Raw genomic sequence first — 15,219 nt, forward strand, 5'->3', positions numbered from 1 at the left:
TCTTTTCTTTTCTTTTCATGGTCATGTCATACCATATTTATATGCTATAAACTTATTAATAATTAAATAAAGGAATGGCCCACGCTCAGGCGCGAAGTCTTTGTGGGCATTTTTTCCAATTTACCTGATAGCTGAATTTTAAGATGTTTTTCTTTTAAGTGTATTTTTGTAATTATATTTCTATGTAAATATATGTATGGAAAAATAAACAAATAAAAACAAAAATTAAAAAAAATATTCGATTATTATAACCGATTTCGTATTCGAGTTGGTGACTACGGTGACTAGTGCCACACTAAATCTGTCATATATTTTCAAATTTCGAGTAGAGTGTTTTTGTTTTGATCGTTTTTGGTTTTATTATTCTACCGACTCTGCCATTTTTTGAGAAATTTATTTTTTAATTGTGAAAGCAAAATTTCTTTTGCATTATTAATGGAGACCGAACGAAATGTTGCGGAACTCTCAGCAAGACCTAATATTGGTGTGCAGTCCATGATATGTTCAGATGACAGTTCCACTCCGTTTCACATTACTCCGGAGAAAAAAGCCGAGATTATCCTGCGTATGTTCCAAGATGACCTGAAGGCAGCTGATTTAAAATGGAGTTTTTTTATTTCGGCTTTGGATAATTATCGCCGAGAAACATGCCTAAAGCCATTTCCACCTAAATATTTCACCAAAGATGACAAAGATTTCGAATCACTGGTAGCTATGCTTTAGGTTCCATTACAAAACTGTTATTTATCCCCGTAAAAAGTTTATGCTAAAATATAATTTTAATATTATTTCATGTTCACATTCATTTGGTTACTTACCATAATTATATTAATTTTAATGATTAGCTGTTAAATTTTTTCAGAAGTAGTTATACATAGTTCATAATTTTTTTGATGAAAAGCTCTTCATGTTAAAAATGCATCTACCCTGTATGCATATATCACCCACACAGTGCGGTCATATATTGTGAAGATGACAGCTTTCAAAGGTTGTAAAAATTGCACAATAATGAATCTGTATTTACCGCAGAATGTATCCCAATCCGAGAAGCGGTTAAGTACACCCCAAGCTCACAATATAGCAAGTTTCTTATCCTGTCTGATTCTCTGAGTGCCCTACAGAAGATCAAATCCCCTCCATCCTCTTATCCTGAGTACGAGCTATGCGTTGAAACCCCTTCCTCCTCTCTATGATTACCAAATGGAGCTTCTCGCTATTATCCGTGGCCCTGTTACAGGTCCTGTTGGATATACAGATTTGGTGGCTTCCAAAAAGAATTTCAAGGCTTTCAAGGTGAAGAATTCACTTCCCTCTTTTCTTAATCCAATAAAGTGCATATGATGTACTCCTGGATTACTTTCTTTCAGCACAAAGATGCTAAGGCTACCAGATTATAGAGAGCTCCTTCGGGAAGCTTTTCTCATTCGGCAACGAGCAAATTTTCGGTGTATGTGGGCACCGCCAAGGAGACTTATGTCCTCGGATGCGGTGTGCGGTATGTGATGGGCAAGCTGTATTTAGAAGAAAACAAAACTTGTATAATTCTAAAAATACCAATAACGGCAAGGGCCCATCGGGTGTGAGACGTCCCGCCGGCACCTCTTACCACGCACGTTACTACTGGGCGTAGAGGGGTATGCGGAGGAAGCGCTAGATGCATGTAATTAATAAAAAACATGTGGTCATTTTTTTATGTAAATATTTCTGTTTTTTAACATTATTTTTTAGTTTTTCTAATCAAATAAACAAATAGATATGTAAAATTAGGTTGCTGAGGGTTGTGGAGCTCCTACCCCAGTTAGAGATAGAGGACACGAGATTGCTATTTAAATTTGTATTTATTACATGGCGAATAAATTATTTCGAGCGAGTGTTACAGCGATGAGGAGTTGAACTGGCCGCACCTGAACTACATGCTGGAACTAAGTGACTGCGTTGGGCTGAGTCTTCGGGCTGGCTGGGCTGACTGGGCGTAACCATGCCCTATGGTCTCTTTATTTATTTAAATCTTAAAGTAGGGCACACATATACATATTGTTATGTGTGTTCTAATAATAACATTGCAAATATATTTAATTTATAAATTGTTTATCACAAATGTCTTGACCATTATTTTAAATTTTGATATGTTTTTTTAATTGCTATAAATAAAATTGAATTTTGTGACTTTGCCTTTTTCCTAAATGGAAGTCTAATTTTGTTTTTTTCTCTAGTATTGTTTATAGGCCATGTTCCTATGTTCTTCATACCTCCATGGGGGAAAGGTGTTGGTGTACTGCAGGATGATGCTCTCGTCGTTATGTGCAATACTGTTAGTCATGCATAATATGTTGTATTGCATTCAATTTGAAATGATGACTTGCTTCATAGGTCGTCGCACTGTATTTCGTGTGAAAGGATTTAGCATGTGTGTGTGTTTCATCGATCAATTGACTATTTCAAGTGATGAAAGAACGATGTTGTACAATTGTCTGATAGTGATTAATCTTCAACAATGTTTGAGTATGTCCAAATGCTTGCAGACTGGCTGGATTTCCTCCCTAGGGAGTTATTCATATTTAAATTTATTTCAACAGAGAGGGAAAACATTTTTGAGAAGGGAATATGAAAGTCTAGGCATTTACAGGGCTTATGACCTGTCATTGGCTGGTTTAAGTGGCCACTTTACACACTGTAACATTCACCATTCTGCCCATGTTTGAACATCCACATTTCCTCAACTCTTCCATCTATTGACTTTTGTGAAGTAAAAGAGCTGAAACCTTTATCACGTGGGTGAGATTCATCCGGCTGAACCAAATCACCTACTAGGCAACGCCTGAAAACAATTTTCCAATTTTTATACTTCTTCTTTTACCAGGTAGTTAATTCAACAATGTTTGAGTATGTCCAAATGCTTGCAGACTGGCTGGATTTAATCCCTAGGGAGTTATTCATATTTAAATTTGTTTTAACAGAGAGGAAAAACATTTTTGAGAAGGGAATATGGAAGTCTAGGTATTTACAGGGCTTATGACCTGTCATTGGCTGGTAGAATGGTGAATGTTACACAGTGTGTAAAGTGGCCACTTAAACCAGCCAATGACAGGTCATAAGCTCTATAAATGCCTAAACTTCCATATTCCCTTTCCATAAATGTTTTCCCTCTGTTGAAATAAATTTAAATATGATTAATCTTTTTTACGGTTTTATTTAAAGCAATTAAGAAATAGTATACCAATAATAAAATTTTATATTTTGACGTCTTGAATAGACTTTTATTTTATTTGCTTTTATTTTATTTTATTTTATTTGAGAAATAAACAGTTCTACATACATATTTATAGTAAACAAACAGATATAGTGTATAAACTCAGAACTAATAACAGATTTCCACAAAGTATACAAAATTAGTAAAGAAAATACATTACACATTAAATAATTACATATAAGTTTGTACATATAAAAATGTTATTTTCATGTACTCGTAAATATTTTTCAATAATCAAAGAATTTTTATATTTTTTTAAGAACAGTAAGTTATTGTAAATTGGGCGGGATTAGGACAAGAATGCTGAAGACAGGAAACCTATCATATTGCGTGGAATGTATCCCCCGTGTGAAACGGGAGTTTGGTGTACTTCAAATTTTGTACATGAACTGTATATTCCTTTGAATACCTCCCTAGCACTTGTATACTGAATTGACCGTAATGTTGGTTGTTACTTATTACAGGTAAAAGTTTTCATTAGAACTCCCGCTTTTAGAATATTAATGGTCCGAATGAAAGATCCATCTTATATAAGCACTCACGCCGATGTCATCGACTTATTCTATTTTGTTCTTGTGGAGCTTAAGGAACCATTCCTTCGAAGTGTTAATCCGGAAGATGTAAGTTGACCTTATTTCTATTGTAAAATAATAAGAAAATTCATAATTTTTTCTTTATCCACACATGATGGGGCGGCACATTGGTGCATCAAATTAATGCAGCATACCTCCATTTGCTTCACTCGCCAGGCTGGGAATTTTTTTATTTTTTAGTTGATGAAATATTTGCGTTCTTATGATTTACCGAAATATTTCATTTTGCTAGCCATTTTCAACGAGTAAATAACTCACTATTAGAAAATGGGAATCAAGTTGGTGTAGAGTGGGATTCGAACCACGGACCTTTGAGCCGTGAGTCCGTGACACTAGCCACCGAGCCATAACGACATAAGGTGGTCACAAATAAAATAATAATTCACCGTAATATTTACGATCTGATTTATTTTTTGCACCACAACATGCCAGAGGCCTTATTACAATGGTGAATTACAGCACTGAACACTCGGGCTTGAGAAAAATCATGTTTATATCGGATGAAAACAAAATGTTGTTTTTCAAAGGTTTTAAACACCTAACCTTCGTCGCATCGACGAATACGCAATAGCAAATACTCTGTATCTTTTTGCCACGCACACCGATGATTGCGTTGTCGCTTGTTAATTCAGTGCTTGCCACGGTCTCTCGAGAGACAGTTATGTTCAGAAACATTTATTCAATATATATGTTTAGTATACAATAAACATATGTTTTTTTATTAGATATATCCCCCACAAAAATCTTTTGTCAAGTCTACGAATGGTTCGGTTTAATGGGGTTTGTATGAACGTTAGGTGTCCAGGGTTTAACTCACTATGTGAAATTTTCCTAAAACCTAATGTTTTTTCTAAAATTTTGTTATTCTATTCGAAGAAATAATTACTCGTGTAATTATTACAGAAATTATAAAAAAATCAGATGAAAACAGTTTTTTTTCAAATGTAAAATTACTTTATATTTATAAAATTGTAGAATTTAGAACAACAGGTATTTTTGTATCTAGTGAAGCTGCTAGAACTATTTCCTTGCAATTCAATTCAATGCCTTTACTTATTTTGTTTTATTTTGTATTACGTGAATATATTCTTTTATTTTTTTGCCAATAAAAGAATATGCCGCTGTATTTCGGCACTGAACCTGAAAATAGTAATATGGTAATTTTCTAATTCTTATTCACAGCTGGTTAAAATGGCCCCCAAAATGAATTGAAATATTTGTGTAAATTATCATCATCATTATTTCCCTTTACACACCTAGTGGTGCATATGGCACCGCATCATTTGTAAACCAAATGCAGCATATTTCGATTGTCTGTTACATGAATATTAGGTGACCACTCCTACGCTTCAGATGCCAGCCCGGGAACTATTAAAGATTTCAGTTTAAACAACCTTTAAAATCAATATTTCACATTCTCCTTGCCAGAAATCGAAGCCAGGACCTCAAGAATAGTAGGCGGCTGTTAATGCGCCAACCACTGCACAACGCTGTGGACTTATCTCCACTTTATTTCTTTATTCGGGACTTTACCCTGAGAGCAGCTATTTCACACACATAAACATATTATTCCTCAGCCTGGACATACAAAATATAAGAACCAAAATATTTATTTTTGATGTGCAATAAAAAAACAATCTGATGATATTTCTTGGTCAAAGATAAATATGTTCCCGAAATCCAATTTTAATAGTGGTTAAGGTCCATGACTTTTGCGATAATATTTTATTCTTATTGAAATACAAATGTTGTTTAGTAAGTTTTAAACTGGCAATAAACCGCAGTTTGTCATATTATACACTGCGTATTGTATGATAATAATTGGGAAATATGCCCTCAAAAAATAAAATAGTTTGTAAATGAATCCGAATGAAATGAGATATAGAAAAACGGAAAATGATCATAAAATATTTTATTCCATTCACCCCTAATATATTCACAAGATACGATGTCTACAATTTTTTTCTGGCCTCTCTAACTCCTGTGCGTCCTCCCTACGTCCGCATCCCATAGTTTAGTCGTGCTGCTGATAAACTGCCAGCTATTCTTAATTCTATGTCGATAACCATATTTGCCGCAGCAAAGCAGTTTCTTAGAACAGGCATTTGCCCATATAGGAACCCATTTCTGGCTTGCCGACCCTTCATATACTGAGCCTACTCCTAGTACAAGCAGAATTTGTCAGAGTTTTTATTGTGCCATTTTGTAAAATATGAAATGTATGTATAAATTAGTAAATAAAAATAATTATATTGATGTTAAGGATGACGAAACTCTTATAAAGTAGATAAGCTTGATTAAGGCTCTAGGGAGGCCTCTGCTGATAGTAGTTACTGCGTTCATTTATCATTTCTACATTACTTACAAAGCCAAATCACCGCACACCCGGAGTACTTCTGGGGCACCTATTTTTATGTCCCAGTGAGGTGCCACGATTCACAAGAGGATAGATGTTGCGTAGGCTGCATTTGGTGTTTACCGAGTAAATTATTCCATACAGGCAATAATTAGACGAGTATATGTAAAGTGATATCGGTAATAATTCATATGATTTTAGTATGATGCAGTGATGAAAAAAGTTGTCTCTAAGACTACGGCTATCTCACCCCAATATATATTTGAAGTTGTGAGCACTCCGCAATCCCAAGCAGAGAAAAAGTGGAGAGGACTTGCTAAAACTACCACCACATTATTTGCATATCACGGAACTAAGCTAGAGAACTTTCACTCTATCATTCATCACGGACTTCATCAGCATTTAAATAAAGTAGGTATATCTATTGTTCTTCAAATATTATTTGTAGATAAATACCGGCTTTTAACTTTAATTCATTTTATATTACAGATAGGACAATAATTGGCTAATTTATAAAGCCCCGTTATTGTGAAAACTCGCTTCTATCCTGTATTTGTGTACTTACTTAGTAACATACTAAACTGACTTATCAGTATCTGGCACTGTTTATTAAAAAATGAGGTTATGATTAACCAATAAAGTGTGATTTGATTTGGGATTATGATAGCAATTGATTCCAGCTCTCAATAAAGCCATATTTTTCTAATAAATAAAAATGAATGTAAGTCTTGCCATTTACAGAGTTCAAGTCCTGTCAGTTCTTGGTTTAAGTGATCACTTTATGTACTGTGCAATGTTCACTACTCTGTCTATGTTTAATTCTCAATATTTCTGAAATTTTTGGAACCTGTATACGCATTGTAAATATTATTATTGATCTGGAAAAATTCATACGTGAGTTTTTGAAAGTCACTACAGCCACTAAAAAGGTTAAAGCTCAAAGGTCAAACAAATATATTGGTGAAGCGTCAGCTGGTTCATGACAGCAGGTATATTAAATTTTGTAAATGTCACAGCACAAATGGATAATAAGGAAATGGAGTGAATGGACTGACCTTTTTGAAGATTTTTCTTATTCCTCTGGAAACTGCGGCAAAACTCCACACTCTAATATCTTAATTTTGTTTAATACAGTAAATTTATTTTTGTTTATTATTAATTATATTTAGCGATGAAATATAAGTATAAATAAAATAAAAATAAAATAAAAAATAAAATAAGTATAAAAAAAATAAAACAAAATATAAGTATAAATAAATTGCAGAATCATCTGCAGGCGATTACTAGTACTTAATTTAACTCGGAAGAGTCTTAAATACATAAAATAAAGTAATATGCTAATTAAAAATACTTAACTTCAATATCAATACATAGATGGTGCTCCAACACGCTAGTGAAAGCTTTCTCATTTAATAAGATATATACAAGAATCAAAATGATACCATTGTCGATATTCGCTAATAAGCGGAATGGGGAATGTTGTACGTAAAGTGGCCACTCAACCCAGCCAATGACAGGTCATAAGCCCTGTAAACGCTCGAATATCGATAATCCTGAATTTGAAAAAAATTCTACCTCATCTCTGTAGGAATATTGATAAAAAAAAAAGAATTTTGTATTGAAAATAAATAAGCGATTAACATGTACTTCTATCGAGTTCAAAGCGGACACTGACACCGGGTGACAAATAATAACTATTAATTAATTTTCAAAATCTTCACATAGGAGCAAAAATGACAGGATTTCATTTGACAAGAGAAAAGGAGGCAGATAAAGGAATTAATTTATGCTGTGACACATTATCAAAAACGGCTATTTCAATTCGAAATACGAATTAAATTATTCAGAAAGTAGACAGTTAGTTATATTTTAAGTATGCGTTTTACAATTTTAAAATACATTTAACAACACTGACCGCATTTTCTAATAGTGAGTTATTTACAACTCGTTGAAAATGGCCTTCAAAATGAAATATTTAGGTAAATCATAAGAACGCAAATATTTATCTTTTTAATAAAAAAATATTTGTACATATAAATATGTGCGTGCATTTTTTATTTCTTTATTTTTGGTTTTATTCTTTTAGATATTAAATGACACTTAAAAAGTACACGTAAAAAGCAAATTGCGTACTTTTAAATAGCTTCTATTTTATATTTTTAAACATGTTTTTATTACCTTACTTTTTAAACCTTTGTATAACTGCTACCTATTATTGTTTATAAACTTAATTATGTATTATATAAGAAAATTTGTATTATTTTATTTTATTTTATAAATTTATTGCATAAAATTAGTATACATATTTAAAGACAGGGAATCTATATAAAACTACTTAATATAAAATGAAAACGGAGTGTTCTCTGTTTATGATAGTCTCCATCTAACATGGCTCAGTCTGTTCTAAGATGGAGATTTTTTATCTTTTAGAGCATAAAATAAAATAAGTAGTCCTATACTAATAAAACAAAAAAAAACTAAAACTACTTAATTATAAATGCCTAGCTAATCAAATGTAAGAAATTAAAAATCGTTATTATACAAATATAAAGTTTGTAAAACATGTGCCAAGAATACATGTTACTTAAACATTAATAATATAGCATAAGATATAATGAAAAACAAATATAAAGCTATGAAATACATTATAAAAGCCCTATGGGCGTTTAGTGTATAAAATTAAAAATAAAATATGATAAATATAGCTTTTGAAATTTTATTGTTTTTATTTGATGTCAATATGTTTATTGCAGAATCAAGCGTTCGGTAGCGGTCTTTATTTCTCATCAGAGTTGTCAGTCAGTCATCATTATAGTCCCATGGGAGCAGGGTGGGGCTTCAGTGGGTTTGGTCCTGAATTGTCATGTATAGCGATGTGTGAAATCATTGACAACGTTGAGGGAATCCTCTACAAAAAAACTGGTGGTAATGCTGTCATTGTTTATCTTGAATTTTAGTTTTAAATTCTAAACTCATAACCAATTAAAAAATGTATTCAATTTTTAAAAAAAGAAACTTCAGTTGTTATAAACATTATGATATTCATAAATGACATTAGCAATGAAATAAAATTTTCCAAATTTTTGTTATTCGATGACGACTTGAAAATTTTCTGTGAACTACTAACTCCTTTGGACTGTTTGAAGCTTCAGTATGACATTCGAAATATTATACAATGGAGTAAATGAAACAAATTGTTCTTCAATGTCTCTAAATGTTTTGTCATGTCGTACACAAGAGCGTCCAAAACAATTTATTTCCGTTATATCATAGATGGAGTAAAGCTTGAATGAGTGTCGACGTCCAGGGATCTTAGGGTGCTATTTGACACTTTTTTTCTATTTCCTATTTAATTAATCTGTTATGTATATTTTGTTCTGTATTGAGAATGAATAGGATACTCTGTAATGCAGGGTCGAACTGTGTATAGAAGCGATTATGCGCAGCTTACCATAATATTTGACTATCCATAATAATGTTTTACAGTAACCTTATTTACAGAAAAACAAACAAATAATTACGATTTCTTATAAATCTTGCATTTTTCTCCAAATATAAATAAAAAAATTAATAAAGCGCGCCCAGCGCCAGCAGTGAGCCAAGGAACTAGCCAATTACTCCAGCTTATTTTTTCATACAAATGAGTGTACCATATTTTGAACATGTAAAACCCAGTAGCGGGATTTTTCTCCTAGAGTAAACTTTCAGATTACACAAATTCTTTGAAGATTCTTGATTTGGAAAACAATATTTCTATCATTATTTCTTAAGGACTATTTTTCTTTGAGATGATACTTTTGACATATGTCTCGCAACACATGTGGCGCTCGACGCGGCCTTTTTTGGCATTATTCATTTCTAAAACAAATCGGCCAGTCGACATTTCAATCGTAATGAGAATACCTAATACCGACTGCTTTGACTGTTACGTGTTAAATTAACAGATAATATAGGTACACAATATATATATCACCAAGTTATGTCGTTTGAGCTGATTTCATAGATGAGAGTTGTTGTATCACACAGAACCACAGAAAAAATAGCAATTTATAGTATACTCGTATATCGCTTACATTATATTATGTACCTACTATGTAGGTACAAATAAATGTTTTTTTTTATAGTTTACCTTTGAATAAAATCACCGTTCGCCACTGCTGTAATGTTCTCAATGTAAATGAAAAACTAAAAGTCCACGCTGGTATGAGTATTCTTGGACACCAGAAATTTTTTTAACTGACTGTTTACTCTAACCACACACTTAGAGCCTACATGTAATAATATAAAATAACTCCTGTAAATGCCTAGACTTCCATATTCACTAATCTAAAATGTTCTCCATTTCACACAATGAGTTTTTTTTTTCCAGCGTTTCGGATCGCATTGCAGCGTCTAAATGTAGGATATATATGTAACTTGTGTAGATATATGTTATGTCATGAATAACAGACATCATAATAGCCCAGGAAAATTAATTGTGCACCTGAACAGCCGTGAAAATCTAAGAAATTTATCTGCATCTCTTTTGTTTTGTTAAACTTGAATTGCAACCATAAAAAAAATGTAAATTTGAACTAGTTTCTAAAATAGTTTAAGATATTACGGTACATATTTACAGTTGATTTATTTTTCAGCTGATTCTGAAACACGAGTTCGATCCAAGGCACCCGACAGTATGGCCGGAGATGTCCCGATTTCATATTTTGTCGTTTCTAACAATGATCTCATCAGACTGAGATACTTGCTTGTATATGCCAAAGAAAGATCCTCATTCAATAATACTGTGAACAACAACAGACGCACAGATGGTAATATATATTATTATTAATTTGTCAGTATCCACTACGCAATAATTTTTTAAATGTGGAAACACTCCCAACAAGTACCACCCCTATTAGTATTACACATTAAATCTTCACTAATCTTATCCATTTTTATCCAATACAAGCATTTTTTTCTAAATATTAGATGTTTCTGGTTTCCTGAGACTTTCTAGCAACTCACTGAATTCTTTTAAGCCTTTATAAAAGAGGTTGTTTTGAGTTCCAGTCAGTCTCATCTTAGAAATCCTAAAATGGTCTCCACTTGTCGTTGAATTTTCCAGAACGTGGCTCGGGTTTATTGATATAGAAAAAGCTTTGTGTCCGAGTCACTCTTGCTCGAAATTGTTAAGTGATTAATTTGTTTAGGTAGCATATTAAGTAATTTAATGATTATTGTTACTTTTACAGGTCCCTTGAGATGGCTTTCTGAGCACAAACTCTTGACTTTGATATTTGGTTACAGTTTTATGTTGGCGACAATTGGGCTTTCCAACAATAACCACATGCAATATTACTACAGATTTCTTATGAACAAAATCGGCAATGCTCTCAAAGGATTAAAAATTTAAATCCAATCAAATTTTAAATCGAATCAAATGGATTATTTATTATTACCAAATTTATTAATTTTTTATTATCATTTATTGTTATTTATTTTATAAATTTATTGTTATTCTTTATTTTTACACATATCATATACATTCCAAAATATTTACCGTAACTAATATTTTGTCCTTGTGAAAAATAAACTAGTTTTCATCAAATCTGCCATGACAATTTGTAACATAAGAAAATATTTTATAAAACTGATTTTATACTACTCTTGGGAATAATGTTTTTTTATTATCCCGCATTTCTCTTTGCCCCTGGATTTCGAAACTGAGACCCAAATGTTTTTCTGCGAATAAATATTAAAATTAAACCCGGAGGCTAAAGGTGAATGTGTTTTGAATATGTTTTAATATTTGTAGACAAGTACATTTATTGATGCATGTGAAATTTGGCCTACGTACTAGAAAATACCTAAAAACTCATTTTAAGTTTTATATTTAGACCAGTTGGCTGTATCAGGACATAATTGAAATATTAGTACACAACGTCTCATGCGAATTTTTACACAGAACATTGTGATATCACCAGGAACCGACATATGTGATGAAAATGTCTTGAACATTCGCTGCTTTCATATTTCTTTTAATAAGTAAGGTGACAGACCCAATACCTGGCAGCTTAAGGAAAAATAATAACCTCATCCGTTGTTGAGCTTTCCATTGTTACTAAAATTAATATTAATTTTGTCCAACACATAAACAATACATTTCTGATGGCCGGGGAAATAAAAAAAATCAAACAAATCATTACATTAATATTTTATTTTTATTAAACAAAAAATATAGTTAACAGTACCAATAGCTGGCATACCCGAATCCACCTTCCTCCAATAACTGGCACATATGAGTATAGGACCAATAACTGACAGTCAGACAATATTTATTACATAAACGAAAAAAAAAGTGAATTGATATTAAATCTGAATGTTTTGCATTCTTATATGAATACTTACATAATAAAGTATATAAATCAATACAACAAATAAAATAATTAATGTACCCTTTCACTAAAATAAAAGTGAAAAAAGACATCAACATTAACTTTGTATCGATTGTTCTCCACAATTACTGGTGGCTTAATTTTACAAATGAATTTTATTATATAAACAAAATAAAATGTAAAGTGATGCTAAATCTGAATATTTTGAGTTCTTACAGAAATATCAACACAAAGTATATAAATCAACACGATAAACAAAAAATACTAAATGTACATTTTCACTCAAATTAAAATTGAAATAAAATACCAAAATCAACTTTGTATCGATCAGCGTCTACGATTTTTTTTTGTTGTTTTTTTTAATATATATTTGGACCCCTGTATTTTAAGCCTTACATGTCATGTACTCGGAAAAAAAATGTTTTTCTTTGTCTTGGAAATGGGATGTTCGATCACTGATTTTGGTTTATTACCTTTATGAGTCCAATCACCATTGTTGCAAAGTTCAAGAACAATGGCGCGTGACAACGACTTTTAACTACAGTGTGGATATCTGTTAAGGATATTCCATCTTTCCTGCATTCTGCTTCAAGATTATGGCGTTGTAAACTGAAAAATGGGCACTGAAATAACAGATGTTCGATACTTTGTGAAGAAATATCATCGCATGGACAATAGTCATCATTCTTTAATTTAAACCTATATAGATAACTTCTCATAGCTCCGTGTCCGGTAAAAATTTGGGTCGTTTCGAAAGTACTTTGGTAATGATGACGGAAGTTTGCTGCATCAGCCAGCGTTGGGAAAAACATTTTAGTGATTTTACCTGAAGAAGAAACGCAGTAATGATTCTCCCAATGCTGCTGCGTATTTTGTTTTATACAGCGTTTAGCAAAGCTAAGAGGAAATTCTGAGAAGAAAGGTGCCATTCTTTTACAAGTTGCGGCTCTTGCTCTACGGCGTTTACGATTACTGGTGGCTTAATTTTACAGATGGTATATTTGTTATAATTATACCAAGATACATCAGGAATCCTGAGCCAATCCCACGAGCCAATACCAATCATGGCCATAGACGACACATGCGCTGCATTAGAATTTACCTCCAAAACTCATCCAGGGAATAATTCTCCTTCATATTTGATGGAGACAAAATCGCCAACTTGGACGGAAGATAGATCATCTATCAGAGAATCATCACCACTTTCAAGTCAGATTCTAAAGTTATCTACACAGAAGAGTTACTAAAAGAGCGTTCTATAAGCACCCTTTTTGTTTTTTTATCCGACTTTATTTGTTTTGCTTTCTTATTTTGTTCACGAATCAGCTTATTTTTTTATACTTTTCTTTATTTTTTCTCTTTCGGATTTGCCTTTATCCTCTTTTTTCTTTAAATGATATTTTTTCCAAGCTTCAGAGCTGATTATTGACGGGACCTTTTCTTTTTTATGCTCACTAACTTGTTTTGGTGGATTAGGCCAGAATAAGCTAATTTTGAAAGGAGAGGATATTTAAAAAGAAAATGTTTTTTCTGCTGATGTGGAAGATAGTGGTGTTAAGAGTGTTCCTTCCTAAATTTTCGACCATCCAGTCAATTAAGCTATTTTTTACCAGGTTGATTATTTTGAAAATTGTTAGGTCTTTTTGTTATTATTATAATGAATTAAACAGAATCAAGAAGTTGACATTTACTAGCAGGAAACCCAGAATCCCCTAAATGAAATAGCCACTGTACAAGTTTATTTTCTTCTTCTGTAGTTAGGTTCGTAGAAGGTCTTTTCTTACATACTTCATTGTATTTGCCTAAAAACGTTTTGAATTGTATAACATGGAATATTAAATATTTTGCTTGCTTTAGATTGGAACATTCCTCTTTTAATAGTTTTTAATGACTTCCTCATGTCTTCTGGATCATATTTCATAGTTTTTTCCTCTAGAGAAGCTATGCTGCAAATAAATTAAAAATAAATGTAAAATGAAATGAATTTCATCATAAGCAATATTGCAAAATCCAATACCCAATAAGGTGACCCAATAAGTGACACCCTATGCCAGTTACTGGTAAATGTGTGTTTGAACTGAACCATGAAATGAAGCAAAAGTAAATCACAATAACTATTTATCGACAAATAACTTGCTACAAAAGTAAAACACCAATACCTGGCGCCCTGCCAAGTATTTGTCTTTTTTTTTCGAGAACCAGTAACTGGCATCTCTAAAACCTCCAAATTAACATGTATATAAAGGTTTTGACATCGAAAAAGTTTCATACGACAAGGGAATAATTCAACAACAAAACATCAATTCATAAACACAGCTAATTAAAAAAAAAAAAAAAAATAATTACATGAAATCCTTAACCTGATTTGTTAAGGTTTGAAAAATATTTGACGCACACACAACCACTTTTTGATAATACTGTCGCCATATTAAATTTACTGCCTGAACTCCGTTAGTAAGGGGACAGATGGCGTTAGTATGTCCATTTTACACACTAGGACAACATATTGTAATAAAGAGGCTTATTAAACGGTTTTGAAATGTACCCTGCTAGTTATTGGAGGCCTGCCAGGAATTGGGTCCTTCACCTTAGGTACTACATAATATTATGTCATCATCATTTTGAGGTTTCTATTGATAAAATTTT

General features: G+C 32.3%; 1 protein-coding gene across 1 annotated transcript; it reads left to right on the plus strand.

Annotated features, from left to right (window-relative positions):
• Window positions 1-292: 292 nt before the first annotated feature.
• Parp16 (Poly(ADP-ribose) polymerase 16) lies at window positions 293-11,842 on the plus strand. Its single transcript, XM_088240602.1, has 6 exons — window positions 293-708; window positions 3,715-3,870; window positions 6,401-6,610; window positions 8,953-9,124; window positions 10,834-11,007; window positions 11,431-11,842. Exons 1-6 carry the CDS (start codon window positions 436-438, stop codon window positions 11,589-11,591), a joined length of 1,146 nt encoding a protein of 381 aa, XP_088096728.1. The 5' UTR covers window positions 293-435; the 3' UTR covers window positions 11,592-11,842.
• The last annotated feature ends 3,377 nt before the right edge of the window (window positions 11,843-15,219 follow it).

The sequence above is a fragment of the Micrasema longulum genome, unplaced genomic scaffold (assembly GCF_059751315.1).
Source record: "Micrasema longulum isolate JH-2025_06_02 unplaced genomic scaffold, ASM5975131v1 h1tg002521l, whole genome shotgun sequence".
NCBI classification, from domain to species: domain Eukaryota; kingdom Metazoa; phylum Arthropoda; class Insecta; order Trichoptera; family Brachycentridae; genus Micrasema; species Micrasema longulum.